A 25,327-nucleotide genomic window follows, 5' to 3' on the forward strand; every position below is an offset into this window, starting at 1 on the left:
TATAATTTTATAATTTTATTTAATAATATTAAAGTAGAATATTTTGATTTTACTAACAATAAGTCTTCTTCAGCTGCAAATACAAAATTTCAAACTATTATAAATTACATTAATCATAGTCGGAGAACACGTTTTTTTCTAGTGTGAATTATAGAGACCAATATTTAAAATTAAAATCATTGTTTGAAACCATCGTTATTTACCTTTTCTTTTATTTCCTCTAGTTTCTATTTTCCTTTAAAATACGAGCCAATATACACAATTTTTACTTTATATTTTTTGTCTTTTCGATCATCATTTGTCATGTATGTACCTACTAAATTATTCTAAAATGGCATTATTTTTACCAATTCAATTGAGCAACATGAAATATTCGTGTTATAATAAAAATTATTATTATTATAAAAAATCACTTGGTGAAATTGCACTCCAATTTACAAAATACGTAATAATCTAACTATATTTCGAAATAGAGAGAAAGAGAAATATTTCTAATTTAATTTATTTATGAAATTTTGGTAAGGTACTTTCTTCGACAAACAGAAGCATTTTTTGTACAATTTTTGCAGCTTGCTTCGAAAAGGCAATAGAGTCATTTGGCACACTGGATATCGTTATCAACAACGCTGGCGTTATGAACGATGCGAAATGGGAGCCCATGGTTGATGTTAATTACGTAAGTACTGACGGATTTATTTCAATTTTAGATTTGTTACTTTCGGATGTTCTTACTGTTTCGCATTTACAATCAGAAAGGGGTTGTACGCGGCACGATATTGGGCCTGAAACATATGGGAAAGCACAAAGGCGGAAAAGGTGGTACTATCGTCAACATGTCCTCTGTAGTCGGCTTGCAGAGCAATCCGCTCGCGCCGATTTACGCCGGAACGCATTTCGCCATCGTCGGATTCACCTCATCGTTAACAGTAAAAATTGCGATAAACAAATAACGGAATGTAGTTCTATCTTCAAGCTCAAAATTTATCTATTTGGTCTTTTCAAGTTATTTGAGCTACGTACATCACTTGTTTTTTTGCTGGATGCTGAGATGATCAAAGCATTATGGGCTTTTTTTATTAACATTTTTGCATATTTTTAGACTTTCTACGAGAAAACGGGCGTACGTGTACTGACGATGTGTCCCGGTCTTACGACCACTGGCATGGCCTCCAAGTACATGTCAAGTAAAATCTACGCGATGGATCTCCTCGATGACGAGTTCGCTGCCAAGGAGATGACGAGTCAATCGCTAGAGAGTCAATCGTACGTTTCAAATACCATTTTGTTCTTTTCACAATACAATAGAACTTACTTTTATATTAAATAATTACAACAAATAAAATAAATTATATTATGATAAATCTTAAAGTAACATAAAAATAATATAGTATAATAAATCTTAAAGTATATAAATTGAAATTTATAAATATAAATTAACATTTGCATAGAAATTAAATGTTACAAATAAAGTAAGATAAAAAAGTGATTAATGCAAAAGAAGGATTTATCATAAATCTTACATAATAAAGTTTTATTCCATTTAACAGGCCCGAACACGTGGCAACCGCTGTTGTGGAATTGATCGAAAAAGGAGGAAACGGCGCGATCTTCGTCAGCGAAAACAATCAACCTGCTTACGCCGTGCAATTACCGTTCTACGCCGATTTGAAGATTTCGGTGTAAAGCCTGCGCTTTGTGACAAAATATCCTTGTTACACGGCGTCTTGACACTTCCATGATTCTTAAAAAAAAAAATGTAATTTGAACAAAAATTTCAAAAATAGATTTTGTGATTGTCCAGCGTGACATAAAATTCTCGACCATCAAATACACTTACAATTTGTTTAGATTTCAAATTTATTTATTAGATTTATTTTCAACGTAATGGAAAAATAAATCTAAATTTCTAATTGTGAACAATCGAAAAACAAAGTCGTTGAATTATTTGTTTCAATAAACATAATGCATTTGTATTGCAAAAACCGTGGAATTGTCAAACGATCTTACTTGCTTTTCCGAAAAGTTTGATATTAATTCTTAGCGCTTGCACTTTCTCGAGGCTCGAATTAGCCATAGATAAGTAATATTTAATAATAAAAAGATTCGTAATTAAGCTAATTAAATATTGATTTTTCTAATAATGGCAAAGTACACCAGCTAATAATATATTCAGTATATTCACTGTTATTTCATGAAAATAGAATAGCGATAATAACGACACTTTTAGATTCTAATTTCTTTTCCTTTTTAACAAAAATAATGAGGCGTAGAATGCTAAAATAAAATGCGATGTATACAGCGTGAGATTTTCGTTATTTATCATTGAAAGCGAAAAATCTGATCAAGCTCGGAGCTTATGGCATGTATAAATAAAATTCGAGATAAAGAGCGCATAAATCTCTACAAGAATAATTTATTACAATATATACAAAAAAAAACGATAGAAATGTTGGGAATTGCTTGTTGGAAATCAGAATTTTCAAGAGTTGTAATGAATACTAATACGATGCCCATATTATCGCAAACAGCTTTTCGATAAATATCACATTATTTGTTCCACTGTCTTACTTTATCGTTAAAATTATTTTTAAAAATGCAAATATGATAAATATATATTAATATACATATGTATATATATATATATATTAAAAATTATTTGAATACATATAAAGGAATAAGAATATTTTAATTTTATTGAAGAGATACTAGATTCAGAATGAACCGAAACGTTCGGAACTTTTACAGCGGATCTTTTTTTTTATAATAAAAGCATGTTCGTGTATTTACATATATATATATTTGTCATATTTGCGTTTTCGTTCTTGTTCTAATAAACGTAAGTATATGCAATTGAAATTCAACAATCTTTTTCAAACTTGCATACACACTCATTTACATATACCTTCTAATTATCATAGATTATAGAACATTTGACGATAAGTAAGTATATATTTACAAGTTTTAAACGGTGCCTTTCCTTATAATTTAACTGCGCGTAAGTCTGATTGCATATAAAAAGCATCACACCGTCAAGCACTTCTGTAGCTGACTTCCATTACTTTATATCCTCTTAACGCGATAACATCAAATAATGGACAACGTGCAAAATAAAACGGCGATAGTGACGGGCGCTGGGTCCGGTATCGGTTACCACATTACCGAAGAATTATTGCGAAAAGGCGCGAAGGTACTTTACAGGTGAAAATAAAAAAAAATGGAGTATAGTATTTTCCTATCCGTCTGTCCTATTATAATTCTAGAAAGTCGCCATTTTCGATTTGCCGCGAGAATGTAGTTACAATGCGACGGTGACTCTGCAAGAGAAATTTGGAAAAGACCGTGTCATCTACTTTCCGATCGATCTGACAAATTTGGAAGTGTTCAACGGTAATTAATTTCTCTTAAATATTTCTTGTCGAAAAACAATTAATCGCCGATAATCTCTATGATATGACATTTATTTTACATTTGTAGACACGAAGTATCCATTAAATTAGTATATTAAATACATTAACCGATTGTTTTAATTCTCAGAAACCTTCAAGCAAGCTGTTAAGGCACTCAATGGACTGGACATACTTGTTAACAATGCTGGAATATGTTTCGACCGTTGTATCGAGCAAACGTTTGCTATTAATGTCGTAAGTAATAAAATATTAAATTACTGCTAATTAATAATGAATAATTTACTTATTTTAGTAGATGTAGCGTCCTAAAAACGGTGATTGGAAATATTGATTGTTATTAAATAAGAATTTTGGAAATATCCTTTATAAAATGACTAATTTAATTATTGTGAATGTATTAACAAATTCTAAATACCTCATTCGTATAATACTTATGTAAACATATATATAATTTTATTAATCACGAATATACATAAATAATACGTGAATTATTAGATATTTTATTTTTACAGGTAGCACTAATTCGCGGTTCGGTATTAGCCATAGATTACATGGATAAACAAAAAGATGGCAAAGGAGGTACCATAGTAAATATAGCATCTATGGCTGGCCTTGGTTCTTTCGCTGCATGTCCGGTGTATAGCTCTTCTAAATTTGCTGTTGTCGGATTTGGTCTCAATCTTGAGGTAATTTATATTTCACAAAATATGAAACCTCACTCTTACTTTTCCTTTAATTTTATGTATGACTAATTTTGCTGACAAGGTTTTGGATACAGTTGCATACAAATTTCAATAATACCTCGCGCGAAATAATGTTTTGCTTGGAAGATATTTTAAAATTCTTAAAATCTTTTTTTTTTACCATAAATACTTCGCATTATATTAAATTTATCATTTTCATGTAACTTATGTACGAACTTTATACATACCGCTAAAATATTTAATATTGAAAATAATAATACATGCTTTTTATAGTACTGTACAAAATAATAGGTCTTACTAAAGTATAATATCTCTTTCAGAAATTTTATGACAAAACTGGAGTTCGTATTCTGACGATATGTCCCAGTTTTACAAAGACGGCAATGAGCAGTCAAAAAAACAATCTTCTCGAGTTTATCGATGAAGATGATATTACCAAGCTTTATAGCAAAGAATTTTTTGACAGTCAATCGTAAGTATATCAAAGATGTAATAGAAATATATATATGATTAACAGCATTTGATAAAAAAAACCGTCCTTTTCGTAACAAATGTACTTATTTATTATATATTTTATTATTATAATATTGTCATTAACCCGCACGCTCGAGTATAGAAAAAGATAAGAAAAGTCGTTAAGTTATTATTATTATTATATAATAATAAGAAAATTATATCAATATCTTTTCGATGGGAATGTAACACATTGTTATAGTGCTGCTCACGTGGGACAATCTGTAGTCGTGGCCATTCAGAAAGGTAAAAACGGATCGATTTGGATTATTCATCGTGGTGAGACACCATATCCAATAAAACTACAGCCTTTTATTGCCGCTTAAATGTGAAAATCTTCGCATGTCAGAGACTTTATATGTATCCCCCTCTTCCTCGCATAAAAGTCAGAAGAAAACTTTATCCTCGGAATCATGAATAACACGTTTGTCACATCGACATATAAAAGCACATTAATTATAAAGCAAATAAATAAATAATACAATGCAATACAAACTATAACTAAAATTATAAAGTCTCAATTCCTGCTTATAACGCAACGCGGAAAAAGAAATTAATTTCCGTTGAAGCGGTAATGATACAAGGCATGAAAATAAAGTTGATAAATCCAAGTGTAATAATAAAATATTATATAGAACACATTTATGATTATGTTTTAAACAAATTCCAGCATAATAATTATTATTCGCTGCCTATACTAATAATATATTAATATCTAATAAATAAACACATTGTAATTTTTGTAATTTAAAAAAAATATTGTATTCGTTATAGTTTGGTCACATTTTACGCAATTATATAATAATCACAGATGTGATTCAGATTAATCATAAGTAAATAGTAAAATGTACTTAATAAAAAAATGATTTATAATTTGTTACTGATTAATAATTGATAATTATTATTGATATAATAATAAAACTATTAATTATAATGTAATTGTTTTATATGTAATTGTTAAACGGGAATTAAAGACATCCAGTCTGGATAGCAGGGAGGTTCCTGGCTGATATTTTTTGCAATAAGTTATTTTACAGGCTAAAAGATGCTCATTAGCATTAAATTATTAAATTCCGTAACAATAGTAACATTGCTGTATTTTACGACCGACAGAATGTTCGGCGCTCAATTTGCTTGAATTGGAAAATTATAAGATCCACACATGAATATTATTAGACACGAATCACCTTCGACCGCGTTGGCGTTTTCTCACCTTAATTATATTATTCATATAATTAATACTCACCGCTTTGCCAGCGCCCGAGATGTATCTTCTCTCCACCTCTCAGACTGTTCCGATTGTCAATCTATAGGATTCCCTCGACGCAATGTACACTCTCCGCGTTATTTTCAGAATCATTCGAATAAACGATTCGACTAAATCAGTTATACTCAATATACACTTTCTCTTAGGTTGTCGATTTTATAGAAAAAATCTCCTTCGACGTGACACTTACTAAAACGCGGATAATGGTCGATATCTATAACTTTGCGCGGCGGGTTTTAAGTTAAAGCACGAAATTAACGCCGCGTCGAGTGCATAGCCAACTGAATCAAGCGAACCGAAAATGTATGTGCAATACATACTGCACATACATACACTTGAGACATATTCGCGATACAACTCGAGAGAATGTAAATTCCACAAGATGCCAAACAATGTCAAATTGCAAATCGACACATCATTACGCTTCACTATTTAAATCACACGACCCGTGTATTTCGTCACATTAAATCGTGCAACTGAGATGTGAGAATGATCGTCAAATTATTTTCAGATTAACGAATAATTAACTCGCTTCGACTTCAAAGACAATTTCGAGAGACAATTGTTCGTTGAAGTGAATCGCGACGAAATGGTAATTTAAAGTATTTTTAAAAATTCCGATTCTTCCTTTGATTCAACATCGCTTGGATAAATCGCGCGAGTGTCCACTGCATATAACGATCACTAGCACTGCGTCCCTGTGAATTAGTACGTCGCGAATCACGCAAATGACGAGAGCCAATCAGGATGCACATGAATAATTCGAATTAATAAAGAATTTATTATAATAAGAATAATAAAGAAACTAAAATTTAAAATTATAATTAGGCTCATATGAATAAAATTCAAGACAAGAAAAAAGGATCTAAAGAGTCAAGCCAAAAAGCGCAAGCGCTCAAATATTCAATTCATATATGTATTCTTAAGGATCTCACAATATAATTAATAAACCTTAAAAAAAATCCTTAAATACAAATAAAACAAACGTTTCGACCTTATATATTACGGTCATCTTCGCGCGGTGTGTAGTCTAATATATAAAAATAAATGTCACTACAGTGAGACATTTAATTTGACATTAACGAATATTTTATGTATGTTAGACTACACACCGAAGATGACCGTATATAACATCAAAACGTCTGTTTTATTTGTATTTAAGATTTTTTCTGTACTAATTATATTGTGAAATCCTTAAAAATATATGGTAAATATTTGAGCGCTTACGTGATCTGGCTCGGCTTTTAGCACCTTTTCTCTTATCTTGAATAAAGAAACTATATTTTTTTTTTACTGGCAGGGATCTCTGCAGAGATTGTTCCCACACTTTTTGGCACAAAGCGCGGCAAGGACTATTAACAATTTTTAATCATTTATTTGCACGTATGCACTGCTCCTTTCAACTGAACGCGGAGCACTTTCGCACCTCAAATTTAAACAAACTATTTTTTTTTCTTTTACTCTTAGTGGTCTCAGAAATTATTCCCGTGCATTTGTACTTTTTGGCACGAATCACATTTTAATTTTCGCTCTAAGAACGCTCCGAACTTCAACTTATACATATTATTTCTCCTGATGATTTTTTCGAGACAGACGTTAAGATATGTACACGCGCGCCCTTCCAATTGCTCGCTCTTATCGGAACGTATTTCGATCATTTACATGACTTTTCCGCTTCTCGAGAGTCTCGTGATGCAGTTGCTGGTATAATTCTCGTGCTACGCGTATACATTATTACTTGAATTTCTTTCAATTTTTTCGACATCTAGAATACGCAATTTCAACCGCTATCTCTGATGTGCACAAGTGACTCGCAATGACAATCGTGAGTAATAAGGCTTTCGAACGATGGCAAAAGTCATATATTAAGGAAAGAAAGTTTTTCCCTTTCTCGATTCGAAAAGGGAGATACGAAAGGAGATCCTAAGAGAAAAAGAGAGAGAGAGAGAGAGAGAGAGAGAGATTTTAGATTTCTTACCGCGTTCCTCATATTTCCGTTTGTCCCATCCCGACATCCCGTCAGTGTGTGTATACCCGCGCCGCGCGCCGGGATGTGACCCGCGGACGGCGATGACGTCACGCCCCGCGCCGCTAGCTCCACATCAAAATGGCCGCATTTTAGTCTACCGAGTACTTTTCTTTACTGTTTGCCAATAGCCGTGCTAAGGGCCTGGCGGTGTTCGTTTGCGTCGGAGCGTGTCTGTTTCGCCGGAAATTTCACTGTGTCGCGCGACACGCCCTAAATTTCCGCGAAATAGAGCGAACGTGACCGGGTAAGTGCGGGGAAAAGTGAGCAAAAAGGGTGTTACGCGCCGCGCTCCGGCGGCGGCGGCGACGGCGGCGTGGCTCCGCTCGTACGGACGGTCGTGGTCGCCGGACCAAGCCCATTCCATCGACGGGGAATTTTATTTATAGAAACGGCCGACGAGAGAGAAAACGACCGGTCGCAACAATCCACGCGCGGACAGGCGATCGCGCGCGGCCGCCGACGACGACGACGACGACGACGTGCCGCCGCGGGCTCGTGTCGTCCCGCGTAATTAAACCGCCCCGTCGTACCGGCTCGCCCGTCCCGCAGCGAGGGAAGGTTATATCGTCCTCCTGTCGTCTCCTCCCCAGGCCGATCCGATCGCGGTCGCCGTCCGCCGCAAATCGCGCGCGAACTCGCGGGATTCGCCGCGTCCGTCCTCCGTCTTGAAGAGGGGAAATACACCGCGCGCACGTTTGTTAACGTTTCGTAGTAAATTTTCGGAGCAAACTCCTCTCTTTTTTTCTTTCTTTTTTTTTGAGGTAACTCGAGGAACCTCGAGCTCCTCGTCCTCCTTTGTTGATTGGCACGATCAACAAATCGGTGCAGTTGTCGTAAACTGTCTGTTACTGCTTACCTGTTTACTGATAGTCACGAATTTATATTCGTTATTCTCGCTCACCGATTAGCAAAGTCGGCAGAGGAATAGTTTCTCTGGTCTGCTGATTGCTATGTGGGAGCCTGGTCGGTGTATATACGCAAAAGAAGGCAGATGTATCACATGTTTGAACACGATGGAAAATTTGATCCTTCGACTGGTTACGTAGCACGGCTGTTTACACGCGTGCCACGCGACTCTGTCGTTTGAAATGATGTTTAAGACCGCAGGCTTTGAATAAGTTTGTTCCTTCGTTTTTTTACAGGTGTTTGTCTGCGTAGATTCTCATAAGATGTTACGCCAACATCACGCGATGCAAAATCAGCTTCGAGATCATAGGTTAATATTCTATAATCAAATCCTTATATTAGCACACTCTTGCAGCGACAGAATGAAATAAAAAAAGGGCGATAGAAATACATTAGTCTATTCTCTAGAACACTAGTCTTTTTTTCACGTATGTAGAATTAAAGTAAATAACTTTTTACGTGAATATTTGTAGAAATTGTTAAAACTTGACCAAGAGACTTCCTAATATGATTCTGTTTAGTGACTTAGTATGCCTCTTCTGAATAAAAGTTTTTAAAGAATTGTAAAAGAGATTAAATACATCTATATGTAACTGAGACATATTTACTAATTTATAGTGAGAGTTAATATAGATATGAGGAATTTATTCAATAAGACTTATTGTATAACCTAACAAAAAATGAATACAGAATGGCAGGACCAATGCGGCCTATGCAGCAGGCTAACATGCCTCAGCTACATCAGCCGCAGCATTTAGTACCACATCGGAATCCGCATCAACAAATACTGTCCATGCCCCCCCATCAACAGCATATGCATCACATGCAGCATCCTGGCCCGCCGCATGGAAATCCAAGACAGCCAATGTTGATGGGCATGAATACGCACAGTACAAACAGTAAGCACAGATCCACAGTGAGAGATTTGACCTAAGCAAACACCAAGTTATATGTGATATACTTGTCAGTTGTAATTTCCCCAACTCAACAATATAACTGTAATATAACACATGTGTGAACTAACAAGTATGTTACATGTAACTTGGTGTTTGCTGGGTATGTGACAGAATTAAATAAAAAAAAGTGATAGAAATATTAGCCTAAGAATGCTAGTCTTTTTCACATGTAGAAATAACTTTATCCACATCACGTATAAATATTTGTAGAAATTATTAAAAATTGACCAAGAAACTTCCTAATGATTCTGTTTAGCGACTCAATATGTCGCTGTAGAAGTCTCTATATATTATTTACTTTTACCGATGTGGAAATCAATTCGAAACGTTTGCTTCAGATACCATGGTTAGCGTTAGCATGAAGGACCAAGCAAGTACAGTGTCTGTGACTCTTCAAAACGTACAACAGCCTCAGTATCCACATCAGCAGCAGCCGCAGCAGCAACAGCCGAATAATCAGCAGAATCAATCTCCCCAGCAGCAACAGCCGTCGCAGCAGCAGGTGCAACAATCACAGTCGCAGCAGCACGTGCCACAACAATCGAATGTGGAGCAGTCGAAGGTGATAACGAACGATGCCAATGGAGAGTCCAGAGACGACAGTGTGTCTGGTCAGAATCATGCCAACGCGACTAATTCAGCTTTGGCAAACATGAAAGAAAAAACACCCATGTGCTTGTTAAACGAGTTGGCGAGATTCAATAGGATTCAACATCAATACAGACTGACCAACGAGCAGGGACCGGCGCACAAAAAGAGATTCACGGTGACACTGAAACTAGGTGAGGAGGAATATGTTGCCGAAGGTCCCAGTATAAAGAAGGCTCAGCACAGCGCGGCGACCGAAGCATTGACGAAAACCTGGTATCGTCAACCTCCACCTAAGCCCACCAAAGCCATGAGAATCGGCCACCTGGGCAAATGTCCAACAGGTTCTGGTAAGTTTCGTATTGTGAATTTTTCTATATACATGGAATTATAGTGCAGTAATATTCATTTAACGTTATTTTTCTCAACTTAAGTAGTTAATTGTACAGTAATATCGATATTTACAATTTCTTTTTGTTTTACGTTATTTTTCTCAACATAAGTAGTTAATTTGTACAGTAATATCGTTATTTACAACTTTTTTTTTTTTTATTATAAAACCCACAGATTTTGCAGTACTATTTAATTTATCTAAACGTATACCGTTTCGAATTACAGGACATTTGCCGCCTACCGTCGAATTGAACGCGTTAGCAATGAAACGAGGCGAGCCCACTGTTTACACGTTCCGACAAGCTCCTCCAGCCGCGTTACAGCATCAATTTATGCCGCACGGATTCAATGCTAACTTCCCACGAATGTACAATCCGCGTCTACCGTACAATCGTGGAGTTCACACGGATCTTCAGGGGTTGTATCTCGTCACGCTGAAGGTTGGCGAACGCGAGTTCACGGGTAGAGGTTTAACGGGCCAGGCGGCACGTCACGACGCTGCTAGCAGAGCCTTGGAGCAGTTACGGCAGTTGCCGCTGCCGGAGGAGATCGCGAACACCAGCAACACCTCCGAGAACGGCTCGCTGGGTGGCATCGACGATCCGAACGCCGAGTTAAAGAGCCCCGTGTCTCTTGTCCACGAGACCGCTCTGAAACGCGGACTGCCAGTCAGTTTTGAAGTTGTATCCGAAAGCGGTAAACCTCACATAAGAACTTTTATGACAAAATGCACCGTCGGCGACAAGGTCACTGTGGGAGAGGGATCCTCGAAAAAGGTAAGTTCTCTCAAACCTTTCACGTTCGAACGGAACGATAAGTAAAATGACGGTAATATATCTGATGCTCGTATCTCTTTCGTTTTTCTCGCAGGTATCGAAGAAACGCGCCGCCGAGTTGATGCTAGACGAGCTGAAGCGTCTTCCTCCGTTACCGGCTACCATACAGAACCGCACGATGCGAGTGAAACGTAAGCCGCCAGCGACGAAGAAGAAATCACGTAACCTAATCAAAGTTTATCAGGAGCCCCGTGCGGAGAACGAGGCCGCGGAGGAGGTCAACCCGGTCTCCCGGCTGGTGCAGATTCAACAGGCGAAACGGGAGAGGGAGCCGGTTTACAATCTGATCGACGAGAAGGGCGCCCCGAGGCGCAGAGAGTTTGTCATGGAGGTGACAATGGGTCAGCACTCCGCTCAAGGGATCGGACCTAACAAGAAATTGGCTAAGAGAGCCGCGGCTGAGGCTCTCTTAGCGCAATTGGGATACAGCAAGCCGTCGCCGCAGCCCGCGAAACCGTCCATAAAGACGGGAGAGAGCGAGAACACGGAGTCGAAGCCTAGAAAAGTTACATTTCTCGAGGACGAACAAATGAACGACACTCAACCTCATTCGGTAGGAGGTAAGGAGGAAACATCTCATCGTAATAAAATTGTCGCTCGATAAATTGTAACAATTTTATCGCTTTCCAGGTACCATAGGCCGTCAATTAGTACCTGGTCTTTTACTGGTAGACGGAGGTCAAGAATCTAAACTGGGGAATGGACCCAGCGTACAAATAGTCGCTGAAGAGTTGCGCGAGCAACAACAGCAGAATACGGCTGGTGTCTCGCCCAAGGATCAATTGCATTATTTATCTCAGTTATTTAATTTCAGCGTAGAATTTAGTGATTTTCCCAAGGTAATTCATTGCGATCGTTTCATCTGTATTTAAAAAAAAAATTAAATATTAAAATATTTAAAAAATATTAAAATTCAACGTTAAATGTGATCTCGATTGTATCATTAAATTAATTTATTTCCCATTGTTCCAGGGAGTGTCTATAAACAAGGAATATCTATCACTTGTGTCGCTAAGCACTGATCCACCGCAAGTTTGTCACGGTAACGGGGCGACAATAACCGCGAGCCGCAATCAAGCGGCCCTGAGGGCGCTTCGTACACTTAGTAAATTGGGACTCGATAATGCCTCGAACGCAGCACAAGTGAAGAAGGACAAAGGTGCGTCTGGTGATGGAATACACATTAGCATTCAAGTTAAAAATAACATTATGGATGGAGCTATCGATAAGTAACTGAGTAGCGCTTAAGACATATATAATGTTGAGTTATATTTATGCTTCTTTAGGACACCGCAAAAGAAAGTTAAGTGAATTCCAATTGTTATACAATTCTTTACGAAATTGATAATGTTAGTTATTGATTATTCATTACCGATTTGGAGATGTTGCTATTTTCCTCGACAGAGACTTTTTTTTCTTCAATTGCGCAACAAGAAAGTCTCAGCCGCGGTTTTGTTAGTCAATTTTTTTACTAAATCCGATTCCTTTCCTTTCGCGGAATCTGATCTATTAAAAAAATTCTGTCTCATTGAATTTTTTTCTATATAGTAATATACATATATTCGTATATAGAAAAAAAGCTGCTATGCAATAATCTGGCTATATTTATAATTTGTAAAAATATATTTATATCTACCTCAGAAAAATTTTGTCAAAGATTAAAAAAAAAAAGCAGTTGTGCATGATCTGTAGATATTTTCATTTTACACGCTTGTTATGTTATTGGATTGCTTATTATTTACATTGCATACTATAATGATAAAATCGTAATAACGATAAAAATCGAATGGATATAAATTTGAATCAATTTATACAAAATTATTTAAATTAGTTATTAGTATGTATGAAATCTTCCTGATCTTTTGCAGTGTCCTAATTACATTGAAATGCTGTTCAAGCACCAATAAGCGACCTTTAGTAATTGTGTAAGAATTTTTCTTTCGTTTAATGACTAGGAAACGTCCGATCAGTCACAGTAGACAATGACCAGTTTCTGTGACTGTCGGCAATCTATTGTTATAAATTACATACAATAGCGTATCATTGAACGATTCGATATAATACAGCTCTTGCAAAATTAATAATGCTACGCAAATTATTATTATTGGTGCTTGATCGTGATTGCGATCCTAGCAGTGACAAATATAAACTGCTGTATTTATTGTAACATTTTCATTGACAGGATCACAATAGCAATATACTTATCTACAATGATACAAAATGGTCATTCTCCAGTTAGGATCAGTCTATAATATGTAATGAAACACTATAGGGAAAATGTTAAGTGAAGTTCACAATCACGACCTGGAGATGAAATGCGACCATCTCTTAATTTCTCAATTGAATTCCTTAGCTTCCACACAGTATCATGAATAAAATGCTATGTCTTATTACCTGATTAATATTTATGAAAATGTTTTTCTTTTTTTTTTCTTCTTTTTTTTCGTAATTCTCGACTGTTCGGAATTGATCGCTTTATATTTTTCGTGTGTACATTTTTTCGTAACGCGCGCGTTTGAAAGGGAAAAAAAGTAGCAATTTCAAAAACTTATTTCCACTGAGAGTCGCATATGAAAATTATACATAAAAAAAAAATCACGTATTTTTCCAGAGTAAACTCTGGCTACACGCGCCTAGAGATGCGTGTTGATTAAAAAACCGATTGTGTGAAAGATTAAGTAGCTAACGTTTAAATTGATAAAAAAAAACATAGGTAATGCGATATACACTGTCCCTATGCCCCAATTTGCTTTTCTACGCGGGGCCAGAAGCAATCTGGGGTTATATATTCATGTAATAACGTAAAATATTGAGAAGTGAAGGGAAACACAGAAATTTCCATACATCTGTCATTCGCGGTAATGAAGATAGGTAATGATACGCTGTATGGGAAATTTCGGCGAAATATAAAACGGAGGCAAGAGACGAAGGTAGAGTAGTAAAGAAAAAAATTTGTCCCGTTGCGTCAAGATCATTACAAAATTGTTTTAAAATCTCGATTGAGAAGCCGGCGAAAACGGCGAATTTTGTCTGGTTGAGAAGCGAGGGGGAGGGTGGGGAATACAGAAATTTCCGTACATCTGTCATTTCGCAGGTGGACAGTAAATGATACGTTGCGACGGAAATTTCGATGCGTCAAAAAAAGAGAGAGAGAGAGAGAGAGAAAAGAAGAGAAGGCAATAATTCAAAATTTGTCCCGTTGCGTCCGGACTATTGCGAAATTGTCAGTTAATTTTGCTTGAGAAATAATCCTGAAACAACGGTGAATTTTGTGTTACTGTCGAGAGTAAACGAGAGTTTAAAAGGAGTACTAGAGCGAGGAAGAGACTTAATAATGAATGAAGATTGAGAAACGGTACAAACTCTCTGAATATATTCGCATAACTTTTACTTCCTGAACTTGAGCTCTACCGCGCGCCTCCGCGCAAAAACCATACGAACGTTGCCTTTTAATTGACACGATGTAACGACACCCAGAGACTTTGTACCGGCGATTCTCAACCGAGCGACCCGCTGTCTTCTATTCATTGTTCTCGTATTACATATGCGATTTAACTGAACAACAAATACGAGGCAGTTTACGCGAGTAGCGCTGACTGTCCAGAACGGTTGGGCGTGAAACTGTATTATTGTTCACTAAAGTCGCCTACATTTTACTCCTAAATGCCCGATACTCGGTACATTGAAAAAAATTTGTAAGAAACGTTCGCGGAGATGATGGATGATCTGTCGAAAATTAAATTGAGGTTTGTTCGAGACATTCGCTGGAAAAAAAAAATTATTTATTGACTCTTCGAGACTCTGGTTGAGTTTTGTTTTGCCTGATACCGATCGCTTTCAATAAGTGGGCCTTTCTTGTTCATGTGTCGTTCAGTATTACACGAGACACGGTGGTAGATTCCATTATATACATTTATAGTTTTTTTTTTGAGAGAGAGAGAGCCGAGCAGGACGAAGATGCGAATTGAACGAATTTACGTCGCGCACGTCGCAGGAGAGAGAGAAGAAAGGATTTCGTGCTAAGAACCTCTGTAATACCGTATAGTTAATATTAACGAATAGATAAGCGAATATAACGTATCAATTTACCGAGATACCGGAAACGAAATGTGTCCTTCGACATTTTGAGGGGGGAGTGAGAGAGAGAGCTCGCAAAAGGCTTACGCAAAAGAAGTCGTCGACGCGTTGTCGGGCTTAGACTCGCAAGGTGTTGAGGAAACAGGCTAACATGTCAGCGACACTGTCAGGAAGAAGGAGAGAATTGCGTAATACTAGTTTCACATGCGTTAATCCATTAATTCGTTCCGTCTCATTTCGTTTCAGTGCCGTAATCGCGCGTATACGAGCGCCATACGAAACGTTTGCTTACTTTCGGTTAGTATTAGGAGATTCGAGTAAAACCCGCTGCCGTTTTTCCACGTTACAACGTTGCTGTTCTGTAAAGCTTCTGTAAAATACATTCAATACTTCTCGCAGTTTTTTTTTCCAGTTAGTTGGCGGGAACGCGTGCGCCGAGAGAAAAGTATACGAAATACCGTAGTCCGATATTATTACGTTAGATTTACATTTTTAAGCGAAGCAATTTGTTCGTTATGCATGTAACGCGTGTGTACGCGCTGTATTAAAAAAAAGAAAAACACCGTAATGCGCAATGCGAGTCCTCGGCAGCCTCCATCTGAGAGGAATGATCGAGTAAAACCGGCCCCTACAAGTCGATCGAGGGGGATCATTTCGATTGTACCGATTGAAGCTTTAATTGCATTTTCGAAAGTGAATTGTACGACGTATAGGAATCTACTGCTTTCCTCTATCCGCATCAGTTTGTATTCGACGTTGATGAGAGAGCGAGATCGTAGAAAGGTTTCACGTACATGTATATGGCCTTTTTACTGTGCGTTTCAAATATACGCATGACAAGGTGGCACACGAAATATGTACCGCACGATTTCATTTTATTTATCCTTCTCGCCTTCGCTTCCGCTTTGAATAAAATACTCATAATTTAGTTCAAGTGTATATATATCAATTTGCGAGATATTTGACATTTCATTTTTTTATATGCAAAATTTCTTCTAATTTGTCCGATTGCTACGAGAACTTCATAGGTACGTCTTTCTAGATTTTAACGAGAGCTGAAAGGTCTAAATTAAAAAAAAAAAAGAATTTACATCCGAAAAGGATAAATTATGAAATATTTGAAATTTTTTTTTAAATTAAGATATAAGAATCCCTTTCTTATTGACGGAACTCTCATTGAAAAATGTGACATCGTGGTTCAGCCTTTCGCCGCGAGAGACCCTTCACTGTCCTCGCAGCCCGCGATTTTGATTTGGACCGTCTATCAGTTCGAACTGTTATAACCTCGTGAACGCGAGGGAATTCGATGAGTCCAAAGGAAATTTGAATTTACATATTTGTAATTCTAACAATTTCAAGTTCGTTAGCCTGGCAATTTGCTGCGATCTGGCGCGCCTGAAGTTGAAGCTCCGTCTATGTCGATACGGAGAGAAGCAGCAAAATATACACTGGGGAACGATGTATCGATCAAACAGTCAATTATAGGTTAGATTCGACGCCGACGATTCCTAAAACGATACGCAAAGAGAGCGGAAAACTCGTTGTCTCAAGTATAAGCATGAATTTCCTTGACCGTTTACGTGTTTTCAGCTCGGTCCTTTCCTCCCCTTCGCCGATGTGATGTGGTGCGCTTTCGATTCCGCTCCGGGATTATTTAGCGCAGTCCGATTGATTTGAGATGGAAGAAGGTTAGCTTTCGACGTTGTTTGATCGGCGCCGAGGAACCGGATTCGTCACACGTTAATTTTACATTGCAGGCTTGACGAGAAAATAGAGGAGGGGTCTCGCGCGTTTCGGTGTGCACACGCCAGAGTAAAATTGTCAGCAGCGGGATTGTTTCTCGAGCGAATTCGAAGATGTTCAAGAACACCTTCCAGAGCGGCTTCCTGTCCATTCTGTACAGCATCGGCAGCAAGCCGCTGCAGATCTGGGACAAGAAGGTGAGGAACGGACATATCAAGAGAATCACCGACAATGACATCCAGAGTCTTGTTCTGGAGATACTGGGCAGCAACGTCAGCACAACGTATATCACGTGTCCGGCGGATCCGAGGAAAACCTTGGGGATAAAGTTGCCCTTCCTGGTTATGATTATCAAGAATCTGAAGAAGTACTTCACATTCGAGGTTCAGGTGAGGCTCTCCTTGCCACTGATTTATGGAGAAAATGAAGGGAAAACATTTAATCTACTTTAGGGTAAACCATTACTGAACATGTATCTATCCCGCTCCGGCATTATTTAGCACAGTTCGATTAATTTAAGATGGAAGAAGGTTAGCTTTGATGTTTGGTTGGCGCCGAGGAACCGGCTATATCCGAACAGGTGCACAAAAACTTATTTTTAAATGATTTTTTTCATAATATCACAGTTTAATTGTAATCTTTAAATATTTTTACAATTAAATTTTGATATAATAAAAAAAAGCATTTGAAATTAATAAATTTTGTGTATGTGTTCAGATATAGATAACATGTTCAGTAGTGGTACACCTTAGTGAAATATGGATTTCTGAAACAGATCAATCAATCGACTGTGAGTCGATTGCTCTCACGTGACACTTCAGAAAAATATTTAATATATTTAAGGAGAGATAAAGAATTCTTTCGTTCATCAATTTTATCCAATCTCTTTTAATATGAAAAAAAATATTTTCACATTTCAGATAATCGACGACAAGAATGTACGCCGTAGATTTCGTGCTAGCAATTACCAATCCACGACGAGAGTGAAACCGTTCATATGTACCATGCCGATGAGGCTGGACGACGGATGGAATCAGATACAGTTCAACTTGGCCGACTTCACGCGCCGTGCCTACGGGACGAATTACGTGGAAACACTAAGGGTCCAGATACACGCTAATTGCAGAATACGGCGAGTGTACTTCTCAGATCGATTATACTCGGAGGACGAATTGCCCGCGGAATTTAAATTGTTCTTGCCCATTCAGAACAAGGCAAAGTGTTGAGGATTAGTGAAGGAATACGCGCGCCTCTAGTGAAAGAAAGGAGAGTCGTTCGGTGAGATGTTTCTTTAAAAATTTGTTCGAATTACTTTCGAAATAAAAGATAATTTATTGACGATTGCTTTAACTTTATACGTCGCTCAAAAAAACAAAAAACTGCAAGTAGTACAATTAATAATCTTTAAGAGAAATTTTTTACTTAATACGATGTAGATTATGTGTCATGCATTTATGTATTAAGAATTGTGTATTTTTGCTTATCACTAGATATATGGATCGCTAGATATAAAAAGTACGTATATATTTTCGTGTTCTATATGTATTTTTTCCCAGAATTCTACTTTTTCGAATAATCTGCTAAAAAGTGGAGTTAAATTTATTGTGAACAAATACATTTATTTGCGCACCATCTCGATTTCTCTATAAACTCTTCTTGGCTATAACTTTCTCCGATTTGTTATTTGTGTTATACATACATTGATAGTTCTACATGAGGCCTTTATCCTGTAATTTCTCGAGAAGTTTTCTATTCGCGGAACGACTTATTGTTATAAAATCCGATGCTGTCTTTAAATACGTACGATTTTATTTCTTCCAGTATTGCCTCTTTCTCGATTAGAGATGGAATATATTTGTGTGCAGACATGTCTTCAGCGTCTTCCTCGATGCTAAGTAGAGATCTTAAACGATTGGCGATACTTCTTTCACTCTCTTTTACGTATTTATGCTTAGAACGAACATGTCCATCGCTCGGATTGTCGGACACGTTGTTTATTTTATCAAGCTTAACATTTTCAGACAGCTCGAGTTTAAAAGCGGACGGAGCACTGGCTGCTCTAAATTTTGCAACCGTAGCGTTATCTTTTCCTGTCTGTACGTTATCAGCATCGCTTAATGTGCAATTTCTTATGTTGCAGTTTCTCATGTTAACATACGTATCTCCTGCATTCTGACCTTTCTGCGGACATTTTGGAAATTCGTTATCCTTGAATAATATTTCGCTGACGTGCGTTTTTAAAAATTGATTCTTCGCAATTCTTTTTAATTCGACAGCAGACGCAGGTTGCAACCTATAATCAAGTTTTATATTCAGCATGGAGATTTCTGCCTTATGAGTCTTCATTGCATAACGTTGGCCCGCTTTCTCCGTTATGTCACTGCTACCTTTTTTTAACTTATTTTCTGTAATCATTGGCTCATTTATCGAAGATTTCGTGAGGCGTTCACTTTGTCTTGTAAAAATATGCTGGTTACGTTTCTTTATCGCGCCGTTTAAAGCGTCCACCGACATGTGATTCTTTTTTAATATAGACTTGTATAAATTTAAGTTAGGTGAATTTAAACTTTTCAGTTTTTCCGTGTTGCCCGCGGTTTTACGTAGATCCATTTTTGCCGACGGTGTACCAATAGAATCTTCCTTGGCAAAACAATTCGGGGCAGATTGCTCTGGAGGTTCTAGAAGCCGAAACGAGAAATATAAATATACTAATATCTATGTATATTTCACATGTCCGCGAGAATTTATAAAACCTGTGTAACATTCTTCCGTCTGGCAAGCCTTTACGACTTTGATTTGACTCCGCTTCAACATGTACATATCGATGAAAGCCTGACACATCTCGATGCGGGTCTCGTCGTCGTCGTAGTGACGATCCTGCAGGTACACCCTTCTCAAATGACAATTCGGATAAATCGTCACTCTTTGCAGGGCCCCGTAATCCGTCCCGTACGCGTCGCGGCAGAGAGCCTGGAGATTTATCTCCAAGAGGTTCCAACATTTTTCCAATATCAACGGAATACGAGCCAAGCTCGCGCCGATTCTCGGTCTCTCGACGCTGTGGGTCATGAAAGAGAATCTTCTCCGGTACCGTTCCTCGTCCATTATCTTGGCATGGCGGAAGATGGAAAGTCATCATTGAGAAAACAGTTGTAATGGAATATCTTTCATAAAATTTACAGAACATCCGTGTACTTGGACATCCAGCTTGAACCGCAGGTTCAAGTTCTTTACGATTAACACGAGAATAGGGAGCTTTACGTTCAGGACGTCCTGCGCTTTGGCGGGAATAGTTACGCTCGTGGGGATCGTGCTGTTGTTTGGCCCGGTGATCTCGATCACCCTGTCCCCGTGCAATAGGTCGTCCCTCACCCTACGAATCTTGCCACCGTAGGAAACGTGTTTCGACCACAAATCCAACGGCTTGTCCGCGACGCTGTACAACAGCGACATGTACCCACAGACCTCCCTCTTTGACATACTCTTTGTCATTTTCACAGGAAAAATTTATGCGTGTTCCACGATCGCGCCGCAAGAATTGTGCCACTCACGACAGCCAAGAGTATCAGGAATTTAAATTCTAGGTATCTGAAAGTATCGCGCTACAAATTTTGTCGAAAGAGAGAGACAAAGAGAGAGAGAGAAGGGCTATAGATGCAGTAGTACAGGATCTGGCATGTTCAATGCTGTTGGCAGCTAAAATTATAGGAAGAAATATAGTAAAATTTGCTAACAAAATATAGCGGCAAATCGAGTAGCGGAAATCAGATAGATTTTGGCGTACCCGCTACGCACAGTTTTACGCGGATTGCCGGCAGAAGTCGAGCGAAATCCGCCGTTCGAACGGATCCGGCTCGATTTCTGCCAATCTGCTGTCAGGTTATGTCAGAACGCTCTGCCGCGGCGAAACGCGAGCAAAACGCGGTCGACGACGTTTTCTACGATTTGCCAGGTAATCTCCGATCGAATTCGCCGTCGATCTGCCGGTCCGCTTACCGGGGATACAGAAGGGAGTATTGACATAGCTTCTTCGAGGAGCATATCGCGACGTTTTATCGGATATATTTTTTTCAACATGATCAATCCTTTCTTCTGCGACAAGATAACGTGTAGGTGGAAAATGACAAGAATTTGATGATCGTTTCCATGATTTTTTTTTTACTGCGGCGAGAAACCCTTAGAGGTTATGTCCCTCCTCTTGATTCGTCCGCATTTTGTTTCTACGCGTGTTATTTACAATCGCGATTGTGACGAAAACGGCAGGGTAATTAATATATTTTCGATAAACAGATATATATATATATATATATATATATTTTACAATAAATTAAGCTCTGAATTCACGGGAATACGATATTTCATAACGGGAGCAAACAAATTTTAATGAGGATAAATGAGAGCTGCAGTTACAGTAATGAGGTATATTTTTAATTTAATCTTAATTCTCTTTAATCTTCGAATATTCGCTTTGTGTGTTACTTCGAGCTGAAAAAAGAACTGATTTAATGCAATTTTATCTCTTTCGAGCGTGCATTCCCGCAAAACGTTAATTGTACGTTAATAATCATGAATACGATTATATATAATATATATACATTCGTTCCGCTCGCTTTTTCACATTGACATTTAATCAATTTATTACATTTCGTGCTAATTATTACAGGCGTGTCGAAACGCCGAGACGAGATAAGACGAGATGATAGGGCCGGATCGAGGACATCATCGTCATCGTCAATCATCGAACGGCGCCGATAATTACGGTCTGTCGCCCCTCCGCCTAAATTAATTCTACCTACAAAATGAATTCGCAGGGATATCTTTTTCTACCCCGGCCGATCCCGCATTGACTCGGCGCTCTCTAGCGAAAATCATCCCCCTCTGTTGCCGGAACAAAAAGGGGAGAATAACAAACGTCGATACGAATAATTAACGAAATAATGATCGTGTCATTATAACGAGCGTGGCGTGATTAAGGGCTGCGGGGAGGGAAAATCGGCGGGGCGGAACCGCGGCGGCGAGTGACGGAGGGCGGAGGGGGGGGGGATAATCGCGTACACACACGTACACTCGGCGGGCGTATTAATTGCTAATTATTAAGTATTGATTTTTTTAAATGGGGACGTGGAGCGTAGCGCCGGCTCTCCGCTCCACCCCCTCGGGAGGGCGAACGGGGAAGCGGGATGAGGAGGGGATCTCCGCTCGTTCGCGTCGAGTGGCCGCGGACTATTTTCCGCGGCGCGCAAAAACGCGGCACGCGCACGCGCGCGGTATCACCCGGCGGCGCGGCGGTGGCGTGACCGGGACGATTCGTGGCGCGGGGCGCGCGGGCGGCGAGAAATGGCGGGAAAGCGCGGAATCGTGGACCGGACGACGCGACGGACGCGGGCGGCGATCCCGAGCCGCGTGCGTGCGAGCGAGCTGAGCGAGCGAGGTGTCGCGACGGCGCGCGAGCGGCACGTGGTTGCCGGTGGCGCGAATCGCCGAGGATACCGCGCGGAAAGGAAGAATCGCCCGCGGATGATCGCCGAGCGTCGCGGTGCGCCGGTCAAGATGGCGGAGCAATTAAGATGAGTGCCGCGCGCCGATGCGTTTTATTCTTTTGCGCGCCGCATGGCCGCGGCGTCGTCGCGTTCGTCGTTGCATCGATGTAATATACGATTTTCGCGAACGGTGGATGGCGGCGGCGGCGGCGGCGGCGGCGACGGCGGCGGAGGAGGAGGAGGAGAAGAAGGAGGTGGTGGTGGAGGCGGCGACGCCGCCGCCGCCGCCGCCGCTACCGCGGATACGTATGTACGCGCGCACTGCGCGCCGGTTGGCGGGGAGCGCCGCGCACCGCGCGCCGCGACGCGAGGCGCCGGCGGAATCCATAAATAAAACAATTGGTTATATACATATGTTTTTCAAATCGACGAATGCTATTATATATTTTGTATTGAGCACTCCGCGGCACACTGCGGGGGGACGAGACGGACGGGGGAGAGACGGACGCACGCCGACGCCCGACGACTACCCGCGACGAGCGCGGGCGAGCGCGCGTCTGTTTTTATAAAGAGCACACGGGCACGACGACTCGCGTCGCGTCGCGCCGTGCCGCGCGGCTTATAATCTCGCCCAATCCGCGGCTCCACTCATAAAGTATACGGCGGAACAAAAAAAGAGGGAAAATCGTTATAGAATAATCAAGCCGTCGCACGTTCGCCCGCTTTCGGCCGCCGCCGTCGGGAGACACACGCGGCTTCTTCTCGGTCGCGCATCAGCCGCCGTCGCCGTCGTCGCCGTCGCCGTCGCCGCTCCTCGCGACCGAGGATGCCCTGTCGTTGCCCGGACACATGAAGACGTCGCGTCGCGGGCCGACTCGGCGGTTCGGCGTTTCGTCCTGAGTCTGCACCTCCGATCGTCCGGTTTTCGGGAGGAGAAAAGAAAAAGAAAAGATCGACGTGGTCCCACCGAAGCCCGCGTCGGCGTGTGCCCGCCGTTACTACCCGCCAGAGGATCGGCCGAAACGAAAAAGTCTTCCAGCGGTGGAACGAGAAGAAAAATCGTCTCCCCTCTCCTCCCCCGGCACACCGTTCTCACATTTTTTTTTCCGTTGTTCCTCCCCCTCGTCTCTCTCTCTCTTCCTTCGCCGATCTCTCCGTTTTTCCCCTTTTTCCTCGCTCTTCCGATTCCTTTTTGAAAAATGGACACGACGGTACGCGATTTCGAGCAGCAGCAGCGCGATCGGCAAGCGAACCGGCCCGCGGCGCAGTGCCGGATCTGTGCGGCCGACATCGCCACCGACGACGACGGGATGCACATTTTTGCCGAGGACGGCCGGCGTCATTATCTGCAGACCAAAATACGGAAATATCTGCATATCCTGGTGAGTAGACGAGAGACGCGGCGAGCGCGCTTTCGCGCGTATCTTCGCGCGGCGGGCGTCCTTTTTTTCCCCTCCCCCTCTATTTTTCCCCTCATTTTTTCTCTTCCTCTTTTTTTCCCCTCATTTTTTCTCTCCCCCTCTTTTTTTCCTTCTTTCAAAATTTGTCCCCGCTCTGCGCGGCGGGGGGTGTCGCGATCACGTGCCGGTCGTGGTCGAATTTTCGAAATTCATGCCGTCGGCGCCGCGCTCTGCGCCGATCTCGGCCGATTTCTCGGGATCGGCCGAGATCGCACGGCGATCCTCGATCCTCCGCCGCGTGCCGATCTCCCCTGATCTCCCTCGTCTCGCGATCGCGACGATTTTCCGTGATCGAATAACGTTGCTCGGCGAAAAAATCGGCGATTTAGAGCGTCGATCTCGATTCCCCCCATTTTTTAACGTCGAATATTATATTATAATGATCGGGCTCGTCGCGGATGAATCGACTCGCTCGTCTAAATATAACGGCGACATTTTCGCGGTACGCGCGGATGCTTATAAGGACGGGGGTTACGCCTCGCTCGCCGCCGAAAGTCTCCGGCCGAAAAAATTAATCGCGTCGCGGGCCGCTAACGAGCCGCGAAATGTCAGCGAGCTGCACGTCGTCGTGGGGACGACGACGATTCACGGGGGTATAGAGGATCGTATTTACGGAATTTCGCGGGATATATACGTCGGTCGGGCGCGCGACCATTTTGTGCGGAGCTACAAAAGTGTTAAAAATTAGCATTTTATTGATTGCAATAAGTATACCGTGTGGCCCGCGTGTATGTGTACGCTATATATAAGCGACCACATCTATAAATACAATCGGAAATGAGGGCCGCGTCCCGCGACGCGGAGCGACGCCGGGAGGGAATGACGTCGCGCGGAATAGATAGGTCGCGTCGACCCGTGACGCGATCGCGCGAATATGAGGGAAAAGAGTCGAGAGAGAAAAAAAACGGGGACGAGATTTTCCTTCTAAATTCTAAATGATACGAGACGTACGCGTCCTTTCCTCCCCC

At 40.5% G+C, this 25,327-nt stretch overlaps 6 protein-coding genes across 9 annotated transcripts in view; 5 read left to right on the plus strand and 1 right to left on the minus strand.

Moving 5' to 3' along the window:
• The window catches only part of LOC105448728 (peroxisomal hydratase-dehydrogenase-epimerase-like), a 10,298-nt gene extending 7,442 nt beyond the window's left edge, over positions 1-2,856 (plus strand). The window contains exons 10-13 of the mRNA XM_011687470.1: positions 570-676; positions 753-926; positions 1,100-1,263; positions 1,548-2,856. Of these exons, the coding sequence (XP_011685772.1) occupies positions 570-676; positions 753-926; positions 1,100-1,263; positions 1,548-1,683 (581 nt within the window). The 3' untranslated portion in view covers positions 1,684-2,856. The remainder of the gene's footprint in view (positions 1-569; positions 677-752; positions 927-1,099; positions 1,264-1,547) is intronic.
• Positions 2,857-2,980: 124 nt separating this feature from the next.
• LOC105448637 (15-hydroxyprostaglandin dehydrogenase [NAD(+)]-like) lies at positions 2,981-5,265 on the plus strand. Its single transcript, XM_011687322.1, has 6 exons — positions 2,981-3,187; positions 3,261-3,387; positions 3,535-3,641; positions 3,920-4,093; positions 4,432-4,583; positions 4,827-5,265. Exons 1-6 carry the CDS (start codon positions 3,092-3,094, stop codon positions 4,948-4,950), a joined length of 780 nt encoding a protein of 259 aa, XP_011685624.1. The 5' UTR covers positions 2,981-3,091; the 3' UTR covers positions 4,951-5,265.
• Positions 5,266-7,959: 2,694 nt separating this feature from the next.
• Positions 7,960-16,530, plus strand: LOC105448638 (double-stranded RNA-binding protein Staufen homolog 2). 2 transcript variants are annotated; one of them, XM_011687323.1, is made up of 8 exons: positions 7,960-8,164; positions 9,063-9,136; positions 9,517-9,725; positions 10,121-10,720; positions 10,989-11,539; positions 11,634-12,159; positions 12,230-12,438; positions 12,572-16,530. In XM_011687323.1, the coding sequence occupies exons 2-8, from the start codon at positions 9,090-9,092 to the stop codon at positions 12,830-12,832; spliced, it is 2,403 nt and encodes an 800-aa protein (XP_011685625.1). In that variant the 5' UTR covers positions 7,960-8,164; positions 9,063-9,089; the 3' UTR covers positions 12,833-16,530. The 2 variants fall into 2 exon arrangements, with proteins under 2 accessions (XP_011685625.1, XP_011685626.1); XM_011687324.1 differs by lacking the exon at positions 9,063-9,136.
• Positions 16,531-16,916: 386 nt separating this feature from the next.
• LOC105448640 (cilia- and flagella-associated protein 20) lies at positions 16,917-18,943 on the plus strand. The gene is made up of 4 exons (XM_011687325.1): positions 16,917-17,161; positions 17,267-17,364; positions 17,434-17,808; positions 18,340-18,943. Exons 3-4 carry the CDS (start codon positions 17,533-17,535, stop codon positions 18,643-18,645), a joined length of 582 nt encoding a protein of 193 aa, XP_011685627.1. The 5' UTR covers positions 16,917-17,161; positions 17,267-17,364; positions 17,434-17,532; the 3' UTR covers positions 18,646-18,943.
• A 54-nt stretch (positions 18,944-18,997) lies between these two features.
• LOC105448641 lies at positions 18,998-21,672 on the minus strand. Of its 3 annotated transcripts, none has more exons than XM_011687329.1 (4): positions 21,416-21,672; positions 20,681-21,115; positions 20,173-20,527; positions 18,998-20,097 (listed from the first exon to the last, which is right to left on the minus strand). In XM_011687329.1, the coding sequence occupies exons 2-4, from the start codon at positions 20,909-20,911 to the stop codon at positions 19,169-19,171; spliced, it is 1,515 nt and encodes a 504-aa protein (XP_011685631.1). In that variant the 5' UTR covers positions 20,912-21,115; positions 21,416-21,672; the 3' UTR covers positions 18,998-19,168. The 3 variants fall into 3 exon arrangements, with proteins under 3 accessions (XP_011685631.1, XP_011685628.1, XP_011685629.1); XM_011687326.1 differs by having other exon boundaries at positions 20,600-21,115; XM_011687327.1 differs by having other exon boundaries at positions 20,615-21,115; positions 21,416-21,671.
• Positions 21,673-22,087: 415 nt separating this feature from the next.
• The window catches only part of LOC105448643 (zinc finger protein 32-like), an 8,973-nt gene continuing 5,733 nt past the window's right edge, over positions 22,088-25,327 (plus strand). The window contains exon 1 of the mRNA XM_011687333.1: positions 22,088-22,179. The gene's annotated coding sequence lies outside the window, so the exon portion shown is untranslated. The remainder of the gene's footprint in view (positions 22,180-25,327) is intronic.

This window comes from Wasmannia auropunctata, unplaced genomic scaffold (assembly GCF_000956235.1).
Source record: "Wasmannia auropunctata unplaced genomic scaffold, wasmannia.A_1.0 LD336083.1, whole genome shotgun sequence".
Classification (NCBI taxonomy): domain Eukaryota; kingdom Metazoa; phylum Arthropoda; class Insecta; order Hymenoptera; family Formicidae; genus Wasmannia; species Wasmannia auropunctata.